Below are 25,339 nucleotides of genomic sequence, written 5' to 3'. Positions count from 1 at the left end.
TAAATCAATCATTGTTATTTTTTAATCCATTTTTTCTGTTTTTAGTTCAAAAATCATTTTGTAAAATCTTATAATATATCAAAAAAGCTAAAATAAAAATTGTTTTATATCTATTAAAAAACTGAATATTCAGGGATTTCATCCAGTTCTTTTAATACAATTATAAAAATTAAAAAAAATCGAAATATATCTAAAATGGTCCGGCCCACATGATATCGAGTTGATGTTAAAGCAGCCCGCAAACCAACCCGAGCCTGACACTCTTGATTTAGAGGTTTAAAATCTATGTGGCATTTCATGTTTGCCCCTGCTTGCATGCAAGGTCAACTTTCTACTAGACAAGGAGGGGAAAGGGCATATAGAAAATATATATTGTAGATATTGAGAATACATACAGCCTATTTATTACTATTTATTTATTTGATTTTATGAATTCCCTCTCTTCTGTTCAGCTGCAGGATAGAGAGTCCACAGTGACACTATTGGTGGGTGCGCGTTATGGAGTGAGCCAGGTGATCAACAACAAGCTTAGCATCCTGTCCACCCTCACAGAGTTTAACAGCATCACGCGCCTCGAACTCATTCCTGAGTCTGACAAAGTCAGCTTGGTTAAGATATACCTGCAAGACATTATGGTAAGACCATTTTATCATACCATCATGCCCTCAATTTAGGACATTTGTTCAGTTTCACCAAAATTTAGAACCATTTAACCATAAAATAGCACTAAAAGCACAGCAATTATAGCAATGAATAATAAATAACAACCCATCAAAACAATGTTTTCTTTCACAGTACAGGGCAGTTGCTTAGAACTTGACATCACTAAAATAGTTTGCATGTATTTATGTTGCACATAAAAATGTGTAACCCGTTAGTGACCTACAGTATGTGTAAAAAATAATAATGCAAATTGCCAGGCACTGTAAACATCCCGAGGTAATAATAGAATTATAGTTTTCTTTTAAAGCCATGATGACAAAATGTGTAAAATAAAAAAGCATAAATACATTTTTAGTTGTAAACATTAATTCATGTCTAGCCTAACTATAGAAAGACCACTAGCATGGTAAGAAGCTCTGGGTCGTGCAGGCTCAATGCATAGAGTTTTATTCGGGCTTACATGATTAAACAAAGATCATTTGCATAGAGGGATCACACAATGAGCCAAACGATTTGCCCCAAGCATCTGACTTTAGTAAAACAAAATGACTATTCTTTGCTCAACATGATGTAACTCAATATTAGGAAATGGTATAGCATAAATTAAACAAGTCATTGCTTAAATCTAGCTTAATCTTTGAAATTTCCATGCAATCTGAAATTAAATGTCGAATCAAATTGCAAAAATTTACTGCCATTGATGATCTTTAGTCATTACAACTATTGAATGACCACTTGGTCCAGGACTAATATATATTGTTGAAAACTGGGTCAGTCTTAACAGATTTGCAAATTAGAATTTGATAATAAACTAATGCATGATGGGTGGTCCCGTGGAGGAGTGGTTAGTGCGTCGGCCTCCCAATTCTGAGGTTCTGGATTCGAATCTAGGTTCGTATGACCTCCACAGGCCTGTGTGGGATTCTCTGGGCACCCTGGTTTCCTCCCATATTCCAAAAAACATTCATGGTAGGGCTGATTGGACACTCTAAATTGTCCCTAGATATGAGTGTTCTGTATATGTCATTTTCATTGTGATTCATGATGAAAAATTCATGAGATTATGTGATGTGATTAGATTTTGAATATAGTCCATCTCTGTCTGAATAATACTGTCATTTGTTACCCTCAGCCAATTACATTACTGCTGGAGACAGTTGCAGCAAAGGATATGTCATGCCTAATAGCAGGATACTGTCGAGTGTTTGTTCATCCCAATATCAACATTTTTCCTTGGATGGATGTCCCTAAAAAGCATAGAGTATCTGCTGAAGAAGGTACATGGAGAGCTGTTATGTACAAATCATATATTGCACTGTTTATTTACAAGAAGATCCATTAGCTTTAGTGCAATAGATGTTTTTAAAACTGAGTGCAGTCAACCTCTTCCCAGTGGGTCTAAAACCCTCTCAGTGAAATCATTTGTAATGAAGTGATTGTGATAATTGCTGATATCAATAAATGGCAATAGTAAGTTACTGAAGAGCCGCTTTAGCTTTTCTAAAACAAAGCTTTACATAAGCTTAGACAAGATTTTAATTTGTAGGGATTTGACTTCATTTGATGAATTCTGCTGTCGAATGTCATATTGTCTTTCGGTCAACAGGATACGTGTCACGTCGTGGTAGCGATTCTGACAACTCATCCGACTTGGACATGGAGCCACTTGTCCCCCGTGTGTCTGCTAGTGCCAAACGCCGCCCACGTGTCAGAGCCTCTTCAGACCCAGAGGCAAGAAAAAGACGAGAAGGGCAGACCAAGAAAAACAAACGTGACACAGACTATAGAAATAAAAAATCAACAGACAAGAGGCAAAAAGAAGATAAAGACGCAGACACTGAAAAAGACTATTTACCTGGATTTGAGAAGGCGGATCAACTGCTTGAGGAAAAAGAAGATCAGATTGATGGACAAACAAAAAAGGATGATGTGAAACTTGAAAGTCAAACACTGCAATCTAAACTGGGAGGTGGAGCAGCAGAGGACCAGCCATCACTCTCTGACTCCTGTCATACTGACTCTCGCATTGTTACCAGTCCTTCCAGTGACTCACTGGACCTCCTGGAGGAAGATGACTTGATTACATGTTCCTCTATCTCTATGCAGCCCATTGTCGCACCACTAAATCATCCTCAACTCTATTCAGCCCTCGAGCTTTATCCCCCTTCCCTCACACACTCTGAGGAGAACCTGTTAGTTCCTCCACCTGCTCATTCCCATCCTCTTCTCCACCTCACATCCTACAATAATGACGAAAGGGGCAACAGAGGGTCAGACGACAAAAGTTCTCCCCCAAATTCCGATGCTGTTCCTATGCCACTTGAAAGTCACCTTACTAAACAGTCCACTAGCTCATACACTGAAGATGATGAAACCATATGTTTTGCTGAGCTCTCTCGCCTTGTAGATCTCCTCCCGAGCCCCGCTGAGGCTAGTGATGATGAAGCAGATGAAGAAAAGGACACTAAGGAAAAGATAAATATGCTAAATAGCAGCAAAGAGGACACTGAAAGCAGAACACGTGAAGTAACAAAAGCGAACAGGAAGAGCGGAATTGGAGAACATCAACATTCACCAGTTTTGTCCTCAGCATCTTCCTATTCTGAATTTGTGTTCAACTTTGACCAGAAGGATGCCAGCTGTTACTACAAACTCTGCTCCAACATAACCCCTGACAGCGCTCGGAGCCTTTCCCAACCTGTGAATGATATTCAGAGAAGTGACAAAGATAACACTAAGGAAGTACAGCATCACTCGAATGAAGTGGAGTCTGCACCCATTCTCCAGCCACCACCTGGTTTCGGAGATAGCAGCTCTGATGAAGAGTTCTTTGACGCCAGAGATGGATTCACGTCACCTGACAACATGGAGCTAAAAGGTGATCCTATTTATGCTGTGAAGTTTCTGTTACTGGCCTCCTTAAATGATGTGTTGATCTTATGTTAGGATTTTTTAGTAATGTCTTACAAGTAGGGCAAAAAGATCATATAACAATTCTTGAAAAGACAATCTCGATTTTATTATGGTGCCTTTTTTAGATTGAAAAATAAAAACTGTTTTAACATACTCACTCCAATATTGGAATACTAATTTGACCAACTTTTTTCATACAGATAATTGCACTGAGGAGAAAGTGGATTTTGTTAATTCACTCAACCTCAGTGTCTCTGTCTCAGATGCAAAAAAAGATGGCAATATTCAAGAGGTTGGTCAGCAATGCAAAGAAAGTGACAAAAGGGCATTGCATGAGCTGAGGAAACGATCCCGTAAGCGTCGTTCCTACATGGAAACAGATTATACGTCCAGGGTATCATATCCGGAACCCGACCCGATTTCAATGCAAGACCGGATTCATCCTATGCTGAATAGCAACTTTTTGACTAAAGGTACTCATGCTGACATATTCAGTTTAGATTATGAACTTGTAGAACAATCTGATAACCAATTTCCAACTGTTTTCTGTTTGACTTACTTTGAAGGGGAACCAGAACAGCTCGAGTCGAAGCCCATTCTCTCTAACATTGGATCCAGTGAGCAAGCTCATGACCATCTGGCATCAGCAAGCAGAAGCAGGAAACATGATATGGAGATGGAACCCGATGCGATGGAATCAAAATCTGTCATAGATCATATTAGGATAGTAGTTCCTTCCATCACTGTTGTTCGATGTCGGGTGGATCCAGATGGAAAAGAGAGTGCTGATTGTAGCAGTGACATACAAGAGACGGGAAGAGACGAGAAGACCATCCCAGAGGTTAAACATGAGGAAGACAAGGACAAAAAAATGACAGGGAATGGACCATCCACTTCTCATATGTTATTATCACAGGACTCTGAGAAACAAGACATTTCAAAAGGACTAATTCATTGCAGTAAAGGTGACCTTGAAGCAACCAAATTGATGTCACGGCTAATAGAGTTGAATGACAAGGGTGTCAACCAGATTGCTCCTATTCAAAACTCATTTGAAGAGGAAGATTCAAAAGTTGCAGCCTTATCCCCACCACACGCACCACCGTCCTCCCCCTGTCCATCAATGCTAGCTTTTCATAAATCTCCCAGTGACTGTTTGCACACAGAATGCACAGAAGTATTGCACTTGGCCTCATCCAACACTGAGCAAAAACAAAATGAAGTCAGCGAACCACAATTAGATTTAGAAGTTACCAGAAATGAAGATCAAGCCTCTGATATGAGTACAATGCCGGATAGTGATGAAGTAACTGACAGCATAAACTCTGATGTTTTTGATGATAATGTTTTGGTTAAATCTGATATTGAAAATACCAATGACACTCTCACCAAAGGTAATGGTCATATAGAATACAGCGATACTATAAACTCCATCACAGCAAAGCCTGGAGTTGCAACAAGTATCATAAATCCAACGCTAAATTCAGGGTCTGGTTTGAAAACTGACATTTTAAATACTTGTAGTCTGATTAAAACTTTAGATGGACCAAGAGATGGAGACTCTTCTTCAGATGCTGATTCTAGCTCACTTCAACCTAACACTGCTACGACACATGATCTTATCAAAAAGCCTCATCTGCCAACTCACTTCATCTTTCAGTCCTGTTCTCCTAGCCTAATGGGCAGTTTGTCCGCGTCCACTTTAAGAGGAAAGATTCAAAAGTTGCCTCTTTTTTTGTCACGTTCCCACGAGACCCTCAACCAAGCTGAGTGGGAGAATGATGTCACAAGTCCTATTAAGGACGGTGTTGCCAGCAGGGATAATTTGCTCATTGTGAAAAACATTCATGACACAAAAGAGACAATGACAGAGGTAGTGGAGTCAGATGATTCAGATGCCACTGTGACTGGATCCGAAGTAGACTGTGATTTCTTTGTCGAAACAACCTCAGCAAAGACTTCTAATTTAGTATCAGAAGTAAATAAAACCACAGATGATGTTTTAATAGACCATGAAACCACATTCCTAGTTGTCCAGAATGAAACTAAACTACAACAACCCAATGGACTTCTTCCCGAAACCATCAAGCTGCCTATAACAGAGCCCCCAATTTCCATTCTAAGTAGCCTCCAAAGACATCATACAGGTCTTACCACGGAAATTCCTGGTCCTATAACAGTGCCACCGGAATCAAAGATGACATATGCATCAAAAATGGAGAGCATTCCAGTTTATAAATCAGGCACACACTCATCCCCCAGCCCTACTCCGATTGTGGTTACTACACAAAATTTAAATGGACCTGGTCCACATTTTCATATGCAAAGAACCAGCAGTGACAGGCCCTTAATGGGTCTTTGTAGGCCAGCAGAAGAAACAATCCAACCACATTGTTCAGGGTGGCAAGGCTTTAACTTCTGTGAGGACCCATCCCAAGTCTCGTCAGAGTCAGGGACAACTTTAAACTCAAAACCTGAGATCGGGTGCACTTCTGTGCTGACATCTGGATGTGACTCAGTAGTGGAGGGGTTAAATATTGATCCGTGTGGTTGCCCAGCAGTCTACACCAACTGCTTTGACAAAGAGGGCAGTTTTGATGAAGACTTGACTGTTTATGAGTTTTCATGTCAAGGCAGTGGTGAAACACAAAGTGCCAGATTACCTCTTCCACTCATAACTGATCCCCCAACATCAACCCACCTTTCCTCCTCTTCAACATACCCTCCCTCCTATCCACACCTGCTGCCATCCCTCCAAACATCTGAGCTCAGTCCCCTTCTCTCGCCACTGTGTGATGCAGAGCCCATTCCCACTCAAACACAAAAGGACACCATTAATCGCCTTGGAAAGCAACGTTACCCTGACCCGCCTGATGGGTTCCAAGTCATACGTGCTGATGTAGACCAGCTTCTTTCAGTCTTAGAAAATAGTAGCGCTGACTGTTCTTTGCCCAGTCAAGGAGGTTTCCACCCAAGGGAAACATGTGCTTCTCACTTTACAGAGAATAAGCAAGTGCTTCAAACAGAGGCGAGGCGGTTAACGGCTTCCTGCCAAAAAGTGGTGGCCATTGACCAGAGTCCAGAGGAAATGCTCAACTCTCTAGCTGATAGTTTCCGGACCTTAGTGGAGTTGGCTGGCACATGCATATGGTTTTCCAGTTGCGACAGGTGTGAGCGCAGGAATGCCGAAGCACTTGCTGGGCTGCAAGATGTGGCACGTTCATTCAGGGACTTCTGTTTGGCAGCAGAGCGAGCCGGCAAAAAGCATAGCTGCCACGACCTGAGTACCAAGCTGCTTGCCAAACAATGCACTGCACTTACTGCATCTGTCTTTTGCCTCACACAGATCTTCCGTACTCTAACTGCACTGTGAGGCTGCAACAACCGCTGGTGCAAAACCTCCGCTGGCATGTTAATGCGTGGAATGGTGATGTGCATGTGTTTACTGCCTGTTTGATGTGCACAATACCAACAGTCTGCCAGTACCCTCATGCAATCTGCCTAAGCAAATCTGTTTGAATTCCTGTGTAGATTTGTACTTGAATGTATGCTGTATAATTTGATGATCAAATAATTCATCAAATGAACATTACTACTGTATTTTATGGAGGAAGCAAGGAATGTAAACTATAAAACACAACAAAAAGGAGATTTGTAATTGTTTACACACTTAGCTTTACTCTCAGGAGTTTGGGCTTGCCATAGTGGTAAGACTTTTTGGTTTGTTTTCCTGATGTCTGGGCCTACTTAAGGTCTCACAACAAGCTTAGCAGTATCCAATAAGGGATTTTTTAAGTTTGCCATAGTATTTTATTTAATGATCTCTTTTATACCTTTTGGCCAAATTATTTATTAAAACTTCTACTACATATAAACCGTATTTTTACATTGAGGCTCTCAAATCCTCAAATGCTATTGTTTACAAATTCAAAAACAGTAATGCATATGGTTCTGCGAAATTACACAAGCTGATTGCAATTTTTTAAACCAGCTTGACCAATTGAATTAATTGCCTAGCTGCTGTAAAGGTTCGTGGGTAGACCTAAAATGGACTTAAAATGTTATAATTTGGTAGTGTGCTTTTTAAAAGACTTATAGGATAAGTTCAAAGTTGTCTCTTTCGCTACCTCCAACTAAGTCAAATGGTATTGCATTATAGCACTTTTGGGGGAGAAGGAAGTACCTCTTGTTCAATTTAGCAAGATTTGCATTAACACAAAGTGCATTTTAATCAATAATTCCCAATATATATGATAAATATAAAAATACAAAAACACGGACACCTAGTGAAGTGTATGCGAACCAATTTGGGCTCTAATGTGTGCAGACAAAAAGACAGTAGCTTAATAAGCAAGACGCAAAGCGCTTCAAAGAACACCAGTTACAGTCGTTAGGTGGGGCTCATTTGTCGACAGTTTTAAGCTTTTTAAAAGTGATATTTTATCAAACTGTAGGCATATATAAGTGAAGCACGCCTAAAGAATATGTTTCACAGCAGAGGCACTAGAAACAAAATATCCAATTTTATACAATGACTACTGTACAGGAACACTGTATGTCTTTAACTTCAATGGAATATACAGTATAACATATACTGGCTAGAACTGTTACTTAAAAAAATATGTTTTCTAATCTTTATCTTATGTGCTAAAGAAGCATGCAGTTAAGCCATGTGTTGTAAAATCAGGGATTGTTTCTGAAAGGCTGAATGATAACTTGTTACCCTTGCTTTGTACTCCTCTATTCGACTATTAAAAATTATATTCAGATTTATTTTTGTTACCATTTGTGAGTGAACTTCAATTCAAAGCACTAGACAGGGATGTATAGTATTTCCACAAAATGTATTTAAAACACAAATTCCACAAAATGTCATTGTTTTTATTTGTAACAGGCATAGTGGTATTTCCCCTATTCGAATCTTATTCTTTTAGATTTATCTGCTGCACTATGGGCAGAGGGCGCTGTTGAATCACAGGACACTTGCTTTGAATCTTGAATTTCCCCAGACTATATGATTCAGCACAATATGAATATGATTATGCCTGTATTCAAATTATCTTCACGTGAAATATTATCACACCATTATAAGTTGAGCATGCATATTCATGCTTATCCTTTAATAGACTATTGATTGGGTTGAACATTAACGCTTACGTAAAAAGTCTGAGATGTAAAAATGATGTCAGCATTAGAATTCAGCACCTGCAAAGCTCAGTAGTACTTTCTTTTCTTTTCTATTACTCCTACTAGACTTTCAGCTAGTCCTTTGAAGCATTGCCACAAAAAATCACTTTCATGTCCTCCCACACTACATCCACATATGTTCTCCTAGGTCGACCTCTAGCCCTGATCCCCGGCATTTCCACTCTCAACATCCTTCTACCAATGTAGTCCCTAGCTCCCATCTGGAAATCTCCAAAGCATTGAAATCTTTTCTCTTTGACCTTGTCTCCAAAGACGCCTAACCTTTTCTGTCCCTCTTGTTTTGTCATTTCTAATCCGATTCAACCAGGTCACTTTTTTGGAGAACCTCAGTATCTCTGTTACTTGTAGCTTTGCCCCCTATCTATTCCTCAGAGTTACTGTCTTTAAGCCATACATCATGGCTGGCCTTAACACTGTCCTGAAGATCTTTCCCTTCATCGTCACACTCACTTTCCTAGCACATAAGTCACCCGATATTTTCCTCCAACTGTGGCCGCCTGCCTGCACACAGTAATTTCCTTTCCACATTCTCCATTTACTACGGTTTACTTTTAAATGGGTTTTGTTTTCTTTTTTAAGAATTAGGAACATCCAATCAAATACGCCTAACATAACTTGTAGACATAAGTTTAGCAAAGACAACAAAAAGAAATGCCGAGTCCGACAAAATGAAGGTACAAAATATTTAAAATAATTATGTTATGAATTCAGTGCTCATACTGTAGTAGTATTTTTCAGATATCTTTTGCCCATTTTACAATTACACCCAAAAAAAAAAAAAATATCCCCCCAAATAGTAGATTGAGCCCTGGGCAGTCGCCCACTTTGCCCATTACAAAAAAAGTAGCCCTCTATGGACTTAAACTGAGTCTTTTACAGTGTAGACGAGAGGGTGTCAATTGTATCGATAAATGTACGCTTTTCGAGATCAAATCATTATTTCCAGATTGTTTGAAAATTGATAGATGATATTGAAAATGAATGCCAATTTCCTTTTCCTGAGCAGAAATAAACATGGTGAGTTGTCTGGTGAATAATGGGTTAAAGGAAGGGTTCCTTTAAATGTTATAGGCAAATGTTGACTCTTGCTAACTTTCTACAACTTGTGCTGTCTGGGTGTATGTATGTGTGTCAGAGAGATTAATGATGATGATGTGCATGACGTCAGGGCGCCCCCGTCACTGCCATCTGCTCCTCGGTTCAGAGACAAACATGCGGAACAGTGGTGTCTGAATCTGTGTAGTTGCCCGTCTATCAAGGAGCATGGATGCAAAGTCACACTCTACTCTATGCATGAATAATCCCTCTGATGCCACCTTCTTGTGAACCCTCTGGATTAGCACTGACAAAATGTCCTCTTGATGTTACTGAGAAGCTAAAAAGTCTACACTTTCCTCATAAGATTGGTTTTATTATCCTTGCAGTGCTTCTAAAATCAAGTCATTTTCAAAATATTTTTGGACCTATAGCTATTTTATAATGACAACTGTTTGTGACATTATAAACTAAGTCCATTGAGTTTTTTTAATATAATGTGGTGACAACCAAAGGCACATACTTTGCAAGTCCTAGTCAAGCTGATGCAGCTGATAATGAGAGGTGTCCGTTAATGTATTTTTGGGAGAACAGAAATGCCAGACAGCGAGTGAGTGTTTCCAGAAAGCTGTATTAAGGGGACTATCATTATTAAGAATAGAATTGACCAGAAATGTAGGATTCATAAATAAGCTTTTGTCTTGAAATTAATGAAAAAGATGTGGTCAACATCAACAATTGCCTCAGGAAGAGAAATGTGCATGCATTGATCTTAAACTACAATACCATTGAATAAAATGTGAATGAATAGAACAGCCATATCACCTTAAATTCAACACCCTAAAACTGCTTCACATTTGATTGATTCTTAAAGGCAAATAAATTACTTTAATACTAAAATAATTTTGGGAGCCAGACAAGAGTTTGCATTCCATTTTTAGGTTCCCACTGCACATTACGAAACTTTTACATCTATAATGAAATAAAGAAACAGCAGCTTACACACACACCACTTCAAATAGCATCCACACACCACACACAATGTGACTGACTCCACTTGACACTTACCAGCACACGTTTGTATGTTTAGACAACGCTAATGATTATAGACTTGTCACATAGCCTGATTGACTATCTGTGTGTCTGTGTGTGTGTGTGTGTGGATGTAGACTGTGGTCCACATTGGCATCTGCTGTACTCCACAGCTAACCCACACATGCACTCCATTATCCCCTAGCATGGCTAACACGCGTGTATGCATTCAACATTAAGTGATGTGTTCAAACCCTTCACGTGGGGGATGGCAGTCTTTCACAGGTACATCACACACACTCTTGTACACCTTCACTTTTTGCTTTACTTTGATGCAGACAGGTCAGCAAAAAAGGGCGGAGGTGAAAATAATTGTGATGCTTTTATTCTGGATCTTACCAAGAAAGGCTGTGATAATTGAATGGGCATACCTTTAAATAAGTTCATTTAGTGAATAGCACTGCAAACTTGAAGATTTTATACAAAACTCCAAGGATGTCCAATTCTACCACCAATTTCTACGCACTGTCTCAGTCATTCAGCTTCTCTGACATCATTGTCATCGTAATTTACTTCCTTCTCAACCTGGCAGTAGGGATATGGGTAAGTGGCGGAGATGTGTTTAAGTTTGTATTTAATTCCTTAACCTGACACTTGTGTGCATGTAAGTCATCATGCAGGGTGAGCAGGAACACACTAAGTGGCTACTTCCTTGCGGGGCGAGACATGGCCTGGTGGCCGGTGAGTTTTCCGTAGCATCTCTTACACGGTGAAGTGAACATTTCAATTTTCATTTTGGTCATTGGGTTGGTGTGATTGCTGGTTAGCACCATTTTGTATAGGGAAAGCAACCTAAATTTACATTTAAGTACAGTACATTGCAGTTTTCATCACATTTTATATAGATGGAAATAATCCAAAGATACAGCTCCAAGTTCTATTAGAGCATTCTAAAAAATACACAGTAGGTATATAAACTCTAATATTATTGACATTAGGTGATTAGGACATATATAGTAGTATTTGGAAACTTTACAACCACAATAATAAGTACAGTTAGAAAGTCTTTTTAAAGGACCTAAAACATTTTTTTTTTATTTACCGGTTCTGTTTATCTAACCATAATATACTATTTTCATTGTAAACCTGTCTTTTAATAAACTATAATCATTTTGAAAATTTCTTAGATTGGAGCTTCTTTATTTGCAAGTTCTGAGGGCTCAGGTCTATTCATCGGTCTTGCCGGGACAGGAGCTGCTGGGGGCATTGCTGTTGCAGGCTTTGAATGGAGCGTGAGTGCACACATCCACAAATGAAACAAAACAGGCATCTACGAAAAATCTTGATATTCACGAAATTCAGAACACATTTGTGTGACTTGAAAAAATATATAAGGGTGATGTATTACTGCAATGCTGCTATGTTTAGTTCATCTAATTCAGACCTGGGCATTCCGGTCCTCAAGGGCCGCTGTGGGTGCAGGTTTTTGTTGAACTAATTAGATTTCTGCTGAAACAAGAAGCACCTGAATGCAAACCACCGATTGCCCTTCTCTTATGGGTTGGAACAAAAATCCCTTTCTGGAATTAATTGCCCAGTTCTGATCTAATTCATAAAAGCTGCCAACTGTCATTGAAATACAATGTCCTGGAACATATCTATATGTTACTTTTTATTTTTTTGCATCTGTCTAACACCTACTTATCAATTGAGATAGTTTACACACAGCTAACATGCTTCAGGGTCTTCTCTTGGCCTGTGAAGAGGCAACGTTCTCCCCTCCTCACTGGGGAATTTTTTTAAAATGATTGGAATTTCTCCAGTGGCGTCCGAGTGGTTAGCTTGTTGGCCTCACAGTTCTGGGGTTGTGGAATGTGTGTGCGTTAATGGTTGTCTTCTTGTGGCCTGCAATTGGCTGGCTATGATTCAGAGTGTCCCTGGGATAGGCTCCAGCACCCCGTGCAAACCTTGTGAAGATCAGCAGTTCAGAAAATGAATGAGTGAATGAATGGAATTTCTCTTTCAATTGTGGCATCCAGGGAAGATACATTTTTCTAGCGAGCATACTGCACAATGTTTTCCTAGGAGAGGGAATTTGCTTTGTAAGAACTAGGCCACTGTAAATTAACTACTTATGAGAATTAAGGTGCTAAATAAGTGAACAGTTTTAGAGGGTTGACTCACACTGGGCGCCCAAATGTATCACTGGGAGCTGTTGTAGTCTAGCCCTCATTACCAACAAGTGCTTTATCTCCACATTGGACTGTAGCTATTCATGGCAACAAATTCTGAGAACCTGGGGATAATTCAAAGTATATGTAGCCATAGTTTGCCCACTCATGGTTTAAAAACAAACAAACGGATTATTTTACACAAGAAATACACTAAAAGGACTTTTCAAAGCCTCTTCTGCATTGTGAATTGTTTGATTGAACTGCTCTGCTTCACCCTTTCTTTCAGGCCACTTATGTGTTGCTGGCTCTGGCCTGGGTGTTCGTTCCTGTCTACATCTCCTCCGGGGTTAGAACACACACACAAACACACATACACACATTCATATGTGCACCACAGGCCCTGCTTGTCTAGGCTCGTTCAGCAGGTACATTGAGGTTCCAACAGAGGCAGTGTCCTTACAAGCATTCCCCGCCTTGAAAATTCCCCAGCAGGGTGTCACACAACTACACTACACAGCTCAGCTATCTTCCGGCATAACAAATTACACCTTCTTAGTCTCATAATGAATTTTAGAACAGATGGAGCAGCCAATGACACATTTGTGCTGATTACCCAATCACACATAGTTGGAAAAAAACTAAACAAATGTGTTTGTGCAGATCGTGACAATGCCCGAGTACCTGGGCCGGCGTTTTGGAGGAGAAAGGATTCGAACCTACTTGGCTGTTCTTTCATTGCTTCTGTCCGTCTTCACAAAGATATCAGTAGGAGGCACAAAATGGCATCCGATGACCTAGTTGGCAAAACACAAACACACAAATGCTTTTTTGTGATTCCCTGCACCAGACTGACCTCTATTCAGGAGCACTGTTTGTCCAAGTCTGTCTAGGATGGAACCTATATCTGTCTACCGTCCTCATGCTGGTGGTTACGGCACTCTATACTATCGCTGGTATGCAAACACAAAAACATTAGGTTTGTCCACACATAGAAATTTCAGTGATTAATGACAGTCATTACATGACAGTACTTTGCTTTTGTGCCATGGTAGTCCAGATCATAATGGCATGTAAACACATTAAAGTCAAGATGAATTATAAACTGTGACACTTCATTAGGTACATCTGCACAAGTAGGCGGGTAGTAAAAGTAACCCAAACGGCTGTATTTACTGCTTTTATTCTTACATGTATTTATGTAAAAACAAAGGTAAAATGCCTAAATTAATAAAGGGACCCTCTTGGCCCTTCCTGGAATTGGTTTGGACACCCCAGCTCGGATGGATTGTTACTAACTAGTGATAAATCCAACCACCTCTCGATCAGTCAAGACAGCCTCCAACTAATTTACCCTCAATTCTAATGCAGATGGCGATTTATAGAACATTTCTATATGTTTAGCAATGTTACCTGAATAATCAGTTTGAGGTAAAGACTCTCACCAACCTACTTACAGGTGGTCTTGCTGCTGTCATCTACACCGACACACTGCAAACATTGGTAATGATTGTGGGAGCAATCATTCTCACCATCACTGGTATGTGCTCTTGCTTTTCAGCCACAATTACAAATATATTTGCATATTATGTAATCAAAAGGGTGGTTGTCAATCACAGCTTTCAACAAGATTGGGGGCTTTAGTAACCTGGAGAAAGTGTACAGCATTGCAGTCCCGAGCAAGATCATACCTAACAGCACCTGCCACCTACCTCGAAAGGATGCCATGCATTTGTTCCGAGACGCTGTCACTGGAGATTTGCCCTGGCCTGGCATGACGTTGGGACTAACAATCCTGGCCACCTGGTACTGGTGCACTGATCAGGTAAATTTGTACAAATTTAACCCTGGTGTCTGACTGTAATCTCATTGAATTAATTTTTTTCGGATCAAGGATGTTTTTACTTTAACGTAACTCAAATTAGTTCCAAGTCACAGAACCTGATCACTGGATGAGACCATGATATGTTAGTATTAAGAAAACATTTTTTACAACTATATAAGTTTGAAATGTAATCTTCTTATGGGTTACTCGTACTAGTCTGAGTTATAGGTAATATTAATGATTTTAGAGTAAAAAAAAAGGCATGGGCGTGTATTTCAGCCAAACTCTTATGCGTAGTGATACATGAAAACCTACTGTATATATTTCCAACAACTTTATTCATAAAGCGCTCCCACAATAACCGCAACTGTAACAAAGTGCTTTGACAGACAGAACACCTGACACAAAACAAATTTAAAAATACAACCATTTGGTAACCAACAAGATTTTCTGAATTATTCTTTTTTTCGTTTGTTTTTTTTTAATGACGAAGTGGGAAAGATTTAAAATCTCCCTTCAAGAGTGGCTCAGATATGCCACAATCATGATGTCACTGCCAGCAAACACAGCTTTCTTGGTGGTTCATATACACATGCAGATAGAATGAGACCATCACTCTGAAAGCGACAATAGTTGAAATGTAGCGAAAAGAAACAGTGCTGTTGGAGGTGAGTTTTGCAGAGAAGGCGCAACGATCAAGAACTGATTCACTACTCCAATGAATGGCACGGACAAATCAATGCAAGCGCTCTAGAAGTGGAAAAAAATAGGGACAACAAACTGACAGAAAAAAGACAGCGGTTATCAAAAACAACATGCACTTCCCTCCATGTTAGTGACTAATCAGAATAATTTTAACACAGTGGTTATTTAGAAGTAATTTCACTGACTCACGGCACAAAACATCACTATGTTGAGTTTTTGTATGTAACAAGATTTTACAGTGCAAATTTTGGAAAGTCGTTTTCAGCGGCTCAGGTAAAGTGAAGGTAATTAATAATACTACCTTAAGTCAAAGAAAAAAATGATTGCATATATTTACAGTTTTTGCCAAGGTTATTATAATTCATTCACATATAATATTTTTTTCATTATATGTGAATGTAGACTGATATTTTAGATATAGACAAGATATCATTATTTGAGTCGGCATTACCGCATTTAAAAGCAAGTCAATATCTAAAAGTATGCTTAGAGTACCGGGGCTTACCTTAATTTCTATCTTGAGGCCTTGTTACTGCTTTGAGACACTTTCTTCTGTGTGGCTCCACCTTGTCCCTTAAAATATTTACAATTGTTCAGCTTGGACATAGGCGTGATTCCAGCAGGGTTGGCACCCCGTGATGGCGAGAAACTGTTAACAGCCTTCTTGCTATAGTCCGGGCTGTGGCGGCGAGGCGAACGGCTGGATCGAGTCTCATTGCGCATCAGGGGGGTATCCAAGTGTCGCGTTTGTCCATGCCAGTAGCGATGTCCTCCTATTACGATGCCACCCGCACGCTGAGGGCGGTGGAAGCTCCCTGGTTTAGCGATGATGACTTTTGTGCCTCTGGGCCTTCCATCACGATTAGGAGATTTCGAAAATGAAAATATCTGGACAAAGACAGGGAATTCTTGTTAGTATCTCACCTGGAAGACCTTTTCAATTATTACTTTGTCTTCTTTAAGAATCATGAAAATGTCAAAACAGTGCTCTAGACCTATGTATACTTTCCTGGCATTAACAGTTCTTGTCTTTGTTGCTTTGAATTTGTTAATTTTGTATAGTAGTGAAGCTTGGTGTCTGTCATTGAAGAACGTTGTAGCCCGCATTTCTACAATGTATAACACACATTCCAAAGGCTCACAAGCTTTTCAGCCACACTCCTGTTTTCCCAATGGTCAATTTAGAGCAAATAGATGAAATTGGAATTGTTGAAATTATTCAAATTGGATAAACAGGCTGCATATGAAGGATTTCGCGAAGAAAGCTGAATTGACATTCTGAATACATTAAAACCAAATTACTAAGCACCTGGTAAAATGGCATCAATAGTTATGAAAAATATTCATTCATTCATTTCCTGAACCGCTTAACATCACAAGGGTTGCAGGTGGTGTTGAAGCCTTGGCGCTAATTACTTGGCTGCCAGTTATGAAAAGTAATGTTAAAAAGTTAATAAATAAAAGTTGAGTTCTCTATGCTGTTTTAGGTTAATTGTCTATATTTAGTGGTCAGTTAAATGGAAAAGGTATCAATTTTGGATTCTGTGATCAACAAGCATTCATCTCAATGCATTGTATAACTGTTTGCCGGAGTAGAAATCTGAAAATGAATTAGGGGAATACAACATTATTAAGGTGGAATTTAAGTGAATGACATATTGCTATTCCTTGACATTTTGAGGTGATTGTTCAACGATCCCTCTCGGCAAAAAACATGAGCCATGTGAAGGGAGCGTCCATCATGGCTGCCTATCTTAAGATGCTGCCCTTCATCTTCATCATCCTCCCAGGCATGATCAGCCGTGCTCTCTATCCAGGTGAGGACACATGAGTATGGGAATTATTCTCAATGTTTACATTTTACGTCTCATATCCTTTATGTTCTTCAAAAACTGCATCCTGATTGTAAGGACTGCTTCAGTAGATTTTAGTTTCATTTCAATTTAAAAAACAAACCCATTTCAATTATTGACAGACTGAGAACAGTCCGTTGAACTTGCCCAAGCCAGGGCATATTCATTGGAATGACAGATAGGGTGTGATAAGGGGACTTGCTGCTTATTGTAGTTTGAGTGTGTTACATGTTAAGAACAGTTTCAAAACATGACAAAAAAGGGCTACAATGAGAGGACATTGTCTTACCTTCCCTATCCGCCTGTTTGGTGAGCCACGGCCCTGCCTGCGCAGCTGCTGTGACTGGCGGATGAGTGCTGTGCTGTCCATTGGATCTCTGGGTCCTCGCAGGTCCAGCATGCTCTGAGAGAGTCGGGCCATCATATTGACGCCATCCATAAGACGGTTGCTTCGGCCAGACCCTGTGCTGACCCTGTCAACCAACAGGTCCACAGGTTGCTGCTGAGAGCAGTCGTAGTACTCATCCTCTGAGGCCGTGGAAGTGCTAGACGGGTCATCAATGGCCGCTCGGTCACACATGACCTTGGTGCTGTCCTGGCTGCCATTGCCGTTGCTGCCTGAGTCGGCACCGTCTTCCTTGGAGGGGATGCAGGCAAGGTCAAGTGGGGCTTTCTGATTGTTGTTCAAGGAGCTCTCTGTGTTGTCAATTTTAACCAGAGTGACCTGTGCTTTAGAGAACGGATCTGAGGGGGCTGGGTCGAAGACTAAGTGCAGTGTTCGTCGTTTCGGTACAGGAGGGGCTGCTGGAGGTTCAGGAGTTTCTTTAGTATTTTCTGCTGGTTGAGGCTGTGCAGGGGGTGCATGTGTTTGTTGTGTCTCCTCTTTGCAAGGTGCGTCAGGCTGCGACTGTTCAAGCCCTGCAGAATCTGTTACATCAGCACATTCTTTATGTAGAGATGGCTGTTCCTGGTGCTCTTTGCTGGAAGTAGGGTTTGGAGTTGAATTATTCCCTAATGTAGGTTGCGTGTCAGATTTTTCATCTGGGCCAGACTCTTCAGTAGGCATTATCAACGGCGAGCTGAAGCGAATAGCTTGACTGACCTCAAACCGCTCTGACCTTTGCAAGTGAACCTGATTGGCTCGTTTCTCATCCCTAATGTTAATGAAACCAATGACATCACTTGGCGGGTCTGGCTCCGGCCAGGTGGGAAGGTATGGGATCAAGTAGGCTTTCTCCATATTGACCAAGGCGGGATGTATATCTGGCTCCTCAGAAACACCTTTTAGACGCCCCTTATGAATTTTTATGGCAACAGGGACCTGGGAATTCTTATGGCTGGAGTTCTGGTCTGAAGACGTGGTACTTGTGTGGGTTCCCACAGAAACCAGGGCATATTTGGGATTGATGAGCTTCTTAGCAACAGAGGCTGGCACAACAACCGGGGTGACCTGCGGGAGCGGATCGGGAATGGGCTCGTCGACCATGGAAACTTTGCTAAGAGACACGCTCCGTGAGAGGAGGAACAGTTCCCGAAACTGGAAGTCAAAGGTCTCCATGGCCTGTCCTGTAATGACTGTGATGAGATTACGATCCAAGCGGGATGAGGACCACGTGAAGCTGAAATAAAAAGACGAAAGTCAGTTGTATCCTAGGTTAGGTCAATACTATTTTCTAAGTATTTGGTCCCTACTGCAAGAATATATCAAATTTAGGAAATATGTACACTAGCGTACAACCACAATTAGTGTGGCCAGGCCATACTTCTTGTTTTCAGGGTTATGATAGGTTTGAAATGTAGATAAGTTTTTACATTTTTAAAACCCCTACAGTCATGATCGTTTGTTATGGCTTATCTCAAATGTGTGATGTTCATTAATTTATTGATTAAGAAAAATCATATTCAAAAGGTGTCAGGTCAAGCTCACCTGTATGAACCAGAGATGGCTCTGTCTCCATCTACCAAGAGAAACTTCTGGCTCAGGGACCCACGAATCTTCTGAGCAGAGCGTGTGAAGAACTCCACACCTCCACAGCAGCGCACACGTAGATTCTTAACACGCACACGAACACAAATAAAACGTGAGATTCATTTTAGAGGGCTTTTGTGCTGCCCAAAATAGGCACACTATCCTTTGATGACTATGTTGTGTTTACAGATGCTACAGATTATCTGTGTCCATGTTCCACACCCTGCAGTGTTTGTCTTTTGCCCAGTGATAAAAGGGTGTGGTGCAATGGGATCTGTTACCTCATGGGTAGAAGGTGTGGGCATAATCTCACATGAGTATTAAGTTGTAGTTATAAATGTGAGAGTGACAATGATAACGGTTGATAAGAAAGGTTGAAAAGTGAGATTTGGATTGTTTATATGAAAAAGAATGACTCCAGTCTGCCTTATTTGCAAATGATTATCTTTAGTTTTTTTCTCTTACTGCCCTGACAAGTTTCACTCAGAGAGGGAATGAATAGTATGGAAATGCAGCCTATAGCGTCTCGCATTTTACTGCGTGTATAGAACAATAAGGCCTTTTAGGACGTGTCAGTTTTGTGCCTCGTGTTTTCTGCTTTGAAACACTGCAATTTCACGACTCAAACTTTTTTTGACCAAATTAAGATTTTACTCCTTTTTTCAATCCATATGATTTTTTTTTATAAAGTAAACAAAACTACTATGTATCATTTGTGCTCTTTAAAGTATTTTATTTGGGGTTGAACATTATTAAATTACTAGATATTTAAATCAATCTGGGAACACTGACTGTGCTTGTGTACTATGGCCGGACACTCTTGACAGTCATGTTACCATTGCCAGCAGGCCATTAGATGTTGTTCAATGATAATAGATTTTTTTCATTCCTTCCTTCCTTTTTTTAAGTTTTATTTTTAATAATATAAATATCCTGAACAATTAACTTAAATATTGTCATTAAGTGAAACATTTCTGGTGTGAAGCTTTGGAACTTTGACTAATCAACAGTAGCCATCTGTTCAACTACCTCACCTCTCAGTTCAACAACAAAACCTTGCCTGTGTATTTATGTGTCAAAGCATAACGTGTGTCTCTAGGTGTGTGTTTGTGTGTGTGTATAGAGGGGGTGTTTGTGTACCTTTAGGTGTCCACGGTGCATATCAGCTCGGCCACACATGGAAAGGAAAGAGGGCACAGCTGCTGCGTCAATAATTATGTATACAGGAACTTTGCGTCTGTATCCTGCGTCTAGCAGGTCACGAAATATGTCTACGTCAGTGAAGGCATCCATCACCACAGCTATCACCTGCACACAGACACACATTGGATGTAAAACAAAATACATTAGTGTTTATATGAAAACAGTACCCTGCGATTGGATTGGATGGCCACAAATTTAGGGTGTCCACGGCCAGGGGCCCAAGGTTAGTTGGGATAGACCCCAGAACCTCCCATGACCCTTGTGAGGATAAGCGGAATAAATATGCAAAACAAAAGTTAATAATTTCATAAAACTAGTAATTGACTAAACTGAAAATACTTTGTATAAACAAAAATATAGAATTATTACAGAAAGTTGTGAAATAATTTTGATTAAATTGCAGATTTTCTCAAAATCCTGAGACACATTACCACTAGGTTAGACACGAGGATAAAGAAATACTGCAAACACATATTATATATAAGTGCAGAAATCAGTGGTGGACCGTCAGGTCCTGCAAGGCCTTCTCTGCTGGCCTAAAATCTGAATCACAGACTGATGTTAATTATGATTTTATGATTTTCATATTCAAGCATCTAACCAATCACATTTCAGCTATTTGTTGCTAGGGTCAGAAACCTGCCTTGAGGCTTTCATAATCAGTTCTGCAGGCTCTGCTGCATAAAACAAGTATGAGGTTATTATTGATGATTTTTCAATGTGTGGCAGCTGTAACTGCAGTAGAGGTTTTATAGCCATAAAATAGTTTTTGAGGGTTGGATTGACTCAGACAGCTGAAGGCGTCGGTAGGAAATTCACGGACCGCCGCTGGCAGAAATGGATAAATGCAGACTATTTGGGGAAAGCTGACTTTCTAGTTTTTGTTTTGCCTCTCTTGTTTAACTCAAGGCAGTATTCCAGTGGTTAAAAAAAGCCCCTTAAATTAGAAGATAAAGCTTCCTGTGTTATTCTAGTTCAAACACTGACTTAGTGCGGTGGCATTTCGAGGCCTATATCATGTGACAGATCATGTCAATGTAGGTGTTTTTTTAATATAGGCGTTTTCTAGTCAATCTTGTTTGGTGAATGCTTTATGTGTGCATGTGTGAGAGCAACACGGGCTAAAAAACGTCTAGAGGATCAATCCTTGACAGCAGTGGAGATGACAAGGCACAATGACCCAGTTAGTTTGGCTGACTTGTCAACATTGCAGAGCAGTGAAAATTTATAAAACTGCCCAGTATCTCAAACCTTACCTGCAACCCATATTTACTTAATCAAGTAAAAAGTTCAACACAAAATGGATCTGAAAAGAGGTTAAAATGACAATATTTTGTATAATAGCTTTGAGAATATTTTTAGGATTTATTTATTTAGTAAAGCAGTCAGCATATGCCTGCTTCCAGCCGCATCATAATCTAATATTTTTTAAAATGCCTGGATTCGGCGATGGTACTCCGCTACAGAATTGTCAAAATGGTCAAAAAGTGCTTTTGTTTTATTCATTTCTTCAAGTTGAAGCACTGAGAATAGTGAAAACAATTTAAGTACTGTCAAACCTTGACTATAAATAACTCCAGACAAGGGTTTACCCGGGCATTAAGTGGAGGCCAACAAGTTAGGCATGTTGGCATTTGAAAAGTAATCAAAATGTTGTTGTTGAATTGGGAGGCGGAAATGTAAATGATTGATGGGTACGTCATATCTACGATTCAATCCCAGGCTCAGATCTTCCTTTGTAGGGTTTGTAATGTAGAATGAGGAAGTGTCTCAAAACCTTTGATTATGGGTAAATAATTGAATTTATAAAGTTCATATTAAAGTTCAAATATCCCTTTTTTTTTTAATACGACGAGGTAGGAAATGATGCCATCGTGCACCACCTTTCCTATTAAGTGTTTAGCAACTGATGGCATTATTTGTTGAAGCTTGCCGTCTGTAGGTGAAAATTGTTCCCAGTCTTACTTGATTTACAACTTAGATTACCCAAGACTCCAGAGTCTCAACGGCTGTCTTTTATACTTCATAACATGTGAAACATTTTCAACAGAACACAGGATGAGACTTGCGGGTGGCAGTCTGCTTGCACGTGAATTCTTGTGACATCATCATTTTTTATGGTAGTCATAATTAGTTTTAATAGTAATAGTTATGTATCTCTTTGAGTCGTCACTGTTTATTTTGGAATACTGTGACAGGATTCTATCATTTAATTACTGTGTAAAAGTGGGACTATAAATAAGCATGGAAATATCATTGCTTGGATGGCAATATATTGGCATTGCATTAAAAATTAAGCTTTTAAGGATTCAAGTGCAAAATTCCAATTAATAGATATACTTTAAAATGAGTAGAGTAAAAGAAAAAGGTCCGGCACCAAAACACTTATTGATACCTGGCATAACCATATTGATTTTGTTACTTCCCCAATGACAATTTAAGCTCAATTAATCTCTACCTTTTGGGCTGAAGCGATACTCTTGCGCACGACCTCTTTGATGTGCGATTGTCCATAGCTGGGGGGCTGCGTGTATACATTCACACGTGTCACCCCACGGTACGAAACGGCTTCAGGCCAACCGAGGTCCAACTCCGCCACTGAGGCCTCAGACCGGTCTGGCCAGTACTGGAGCGACACCTGACCGTCCAAACCTCCATCTTCCCCAGACCCAGGGGTCAGGTTCCCCGTTTGATCCCCGGGAGTTTCCGGCCTCTGGTGGTGCTCGTACCCGGGCCGATATAGCTCGGCCGTGTGGGTGATCCGCTCCAGCTCGGCTTCTGACAAGAAGTCCCGGACTTGGTTTGCGTGGAGGTAGTCCGTGAAGGCATCACTGCCTTGAGTGATGAGCTTCTCGATGGCCAACCGCTGGTCCTCGCTGTAGAAAAACTCTGGTTTGCTCTCACTCACACGCCAGTTAACATGGTGGTCGTCCAGACATTGGATTTGAGACAGTGCCATAGTCGTCAGGAAACTACTTGAAATAAATCCTTGGGAGGAATAACAACACTCCTTTCCACTTGAGGGTTGTTTAAAACTCCACAAACTATCCGGCTTTCATCACAGTTAATCCATGAGCTACACTTTTAAGTGGTAAACATGAGCAGTAAACTGCCGCCGTGAAGCTTCGCATTTGATGGAAATTAAATGTCATGGAAAAAGGTCTTAACAAACATGAATGTCGGCTTTCTCACAAATGAAGTCAAGGTGTAAGAACAATGCTTGGCCCCGCCCAATGCCACGCCCTTCACCTGGTGGATACGACGCCAGGTTCACCAGGACCCGGCAAACATGGAGGAGGCAGCTGTCTTGCCGGAGGAGTATATCCCGTGACACACCGTGAGTCAAGTATGATCGGAATAAGCAGAGAAAAAAGTCGTTGATCCCCCTTCACGTACATGTGTTGAAACAAAGCAAGTGACTCAAGTCTGACGAGACACTTTTTGTGCGGAGGTCGAGGTCCACGAAGCCCAAAAAAAAAAGAAAGTTGTCTACGTGGCACGAAAAAAAGCCTCAAGTATCATGGAAGCGAAAATCCGATCAATTTCATCCAGTTTGCATCAAAGTAGATGAGGTAATTTGATGTCTGCGGAGAGAGAAAGCATGGAAGAGCCGGTCGCGTGAGAACTTGGGATTCGACAACGGAAGCTTGAATACCGGGGGACCAAGTAGGGGGAGTCTCCGCGTCCGGTTGTCGACGGTGCCTAAACTCCACCCCTCTTTCTGGGAAGGGTGCGATAAACTTGTTTTCAATAGAAAGTCTGAGGCTTGTACAAACTACTGGTGTAATCATGTGATCAAAAATCCTTGACTACGTAAGAATGAGTAGAAAGTGTTCTAAACATGCTGTTTTGGTGCAATGACCTACTTGGGTAAAACTCAGATCATGTGACTGTTGGCTAAAATATGTCTCATACTGTAACACTGAGCCTCACATTGATTATTAGTGATGGCTAACTCATTTTTGATTATTAAAATATTCGGGTGACTCAAATGCATGACTTGTTGCTTGCTTTGAGCATTTATTAATTTCAGATACATGCCTTTCACTAGCAACTCATTTATTATCAATAGTACTAGCCCAAGGGTAGGGACGTATGGCTCGGGAGCCATATGTGGCTCTTTTGATGGGTGCATCTGGCTCTTTGCTAAACTGTGCGCTAAAATATGGAAATTGCTGGTGACAGAATATATTACATATAGAACTGCTTTAATCTTCATTTTTGTTTGCAGTAGACTCTTCTGGAACGCTCTCGTTGATTTTTGAAGTTTGTGGGAGATAACGTTTACATTAGAAGAGGGACTAATAGTGAGGTTGGACCTGAGATTCGAATGCATATTGCATAAACAATCTCTAATTTGATCACAGAACTAACAAAATACTCTTATTTTCAACAAAATGTTGTCATTTATTGTGGGTCCTTTCAACTTTTTTAGAGAGATATGTGTTAAAGTCATTCATTAAGTGTGAATCAAACCCAACCTTTATTTGGCTCAAATTCTTCCTGGAGCCATGGCTAAAACAACTATGGTTTCACAGAAGCAGTCTAAACCACAAGTTTCCAAAAGAAGAAGTAAAAATAGCTTGTGTTCCTAATTGGCACAACTCGTCTTTGTATTTCTTGTTTGCATATACGCAAAACATTTGCATATTAAACATACCAAACATGTCAGTTTATGTAAAATTGGCTAACATATTCTGACAATTTGGAATCCTGTTCAAGAGAAGAAAAGAAAGTAAAGGGGACATGAATTGTGAATGAG

General features: G+C 40.2%; 2 protein-coding genes across 4 annotated transcripts in view; one reads left to right on the top strand and one right to left on the bottom strand.

The window, feature by feature from the left end:
- LOC144198338 (uncharacterized) overlaps window positions 1-25,339 on the top strand; it is a 34,485-nt gene that overhangs the window by 1,363 nt on the left and 7,783 nt on the right. The window contains exons 4-17 of the mRNA XM_077719288.1: window positions 453-635; window positions 1,796-1,940; window positions 2,270-3,541; window positions 3,777-4,049; window positions 4,143-5,205; window positions 11,394-11,454; window positions 11,521-11,592; window positions 12,039-12,143; window positions 13,312-13,371; window positions 13,686-13,790; window positions 13,873-13,978; window positions 14,482-14,562; window positions 14,642-14,847; window positions 17,234-17,369. Of these exons, the coding sequence (XP_077575414.1) occupies window positions 453-635; window positions 1,796-1,940; window positions 2,270-3,541; window positions 3,777-4,049; window positions 4,143-5,205; window positions 11,394-11,454; window positions 11,521-11,592; window positions 12,039-12,143; window positions 13,312-13,371; window positions 13,686-13,790; window positions 13,873-13,978; window positions 14,482-14,562; window positions 14,642-14,847; window positions 17,234-17,369 (3,868 nt within the window). The remainder of the gene's footprint in view (window positions 1-452; window positions 636-1,795; window positions 1,941-2,269; window positions 3,542-3,776; window positions 4,050-4,142; window positions 5,206-11,393; window positions 11,455-11,520; window positions 11,593-12,038; window positions 12,144-13,311; window positions 13,372-13,685; window positions 13,791-13,872; window positions 13,979-14,481; window positions 14,563-14,641; window positions 14,848-17,233; window positions 17,370-25,339) is intronic.
- On the bottom strand, window positions 253-24,291 carry LOC144198339 (protein FAM83G-like). Of its 3 annotated transcripts, XR_013326692.1 has the most exons (7): window positions 23,036-24,291; window positions 20,515-20,682; window positions 19,333-19,457; window positions 17,695-19,024; window positions 16,058-16,440; window positions 13,746-13,819; window positions 253-620 (listed from the first exon to the last, which is right to left on the bottom strand). XR_013326692.1 is itself a non-coding variant. In XM_077719290.1 (6 exons), the coding sequence occupies exons 1-5, from the start codon at window positions 23,534-23,536 to the stop codon at window positions 16,066-16,068; spliced, it is 2,499 nt and encodes an 832-aa protein (XP_077575416.1). In that variant the 5' UTR covers window positions 23,537-24,291; the 3' UTR covers window positions 10,344-13,819; window positions 16,058-16,065. The 3 variants fall into 3 exon arrangements, 2 of the variants coding, with proteins under 2 accessions (XP_077575416.1, XP_077575415.1); XM_077719290.1 differs by lacking the exon at window positions 253-620 and having other exon boundaries at window positions 10,344-13,819; XM_077719289.1 differs by lacking the exons at window positions 253-620; window positions 13,746-13,819 and having other exon boundaries at window positions 15,167-16,440.

Source organism: Stigmatopora nigra, chromosome 6 (genome assembly GCF_051989575.1).
Source record: "Stigmatopora nigra isolate UIUO_SnigA chromosome 6, RoL_Snig_1.1, whole genome shotgun sequence".
Classification (NCBI taxonomy): Eukaryota; Metazoa; Chordata; class Actinopteri; order Syngnathiformes; family Syngnathidae; genus Stigmatopora; species Stigmatopora nigra.
Note: the sequence above shows the minus strand (reverse complement) of the source record. Positions and strands in the feature narration are given on the sequence as shown.

Coding starts and splice junctions, on each gene's coding strand:
- LOC144198339 (XM_077719290.1), bottom strand. CDS start 23,536: ATGGCACTGTCTCAAATCCAATGTCTGGACGACCACCATGTTAACTGG. Junction 19,458..20,514: donor TGCACCGTGGACACCTAAAG/GTACACAAACAC, acceptor GTGCGTGTTAAG/AATCTACGTGTGCGCTGCTG. Junction 16,441..17,694: donor CAAACAGGCGGATAGGGAAG/GTAAGACAATGT, acceptor GTCTTTGTCCAG/ATATTTTCATTTTCGAAATC.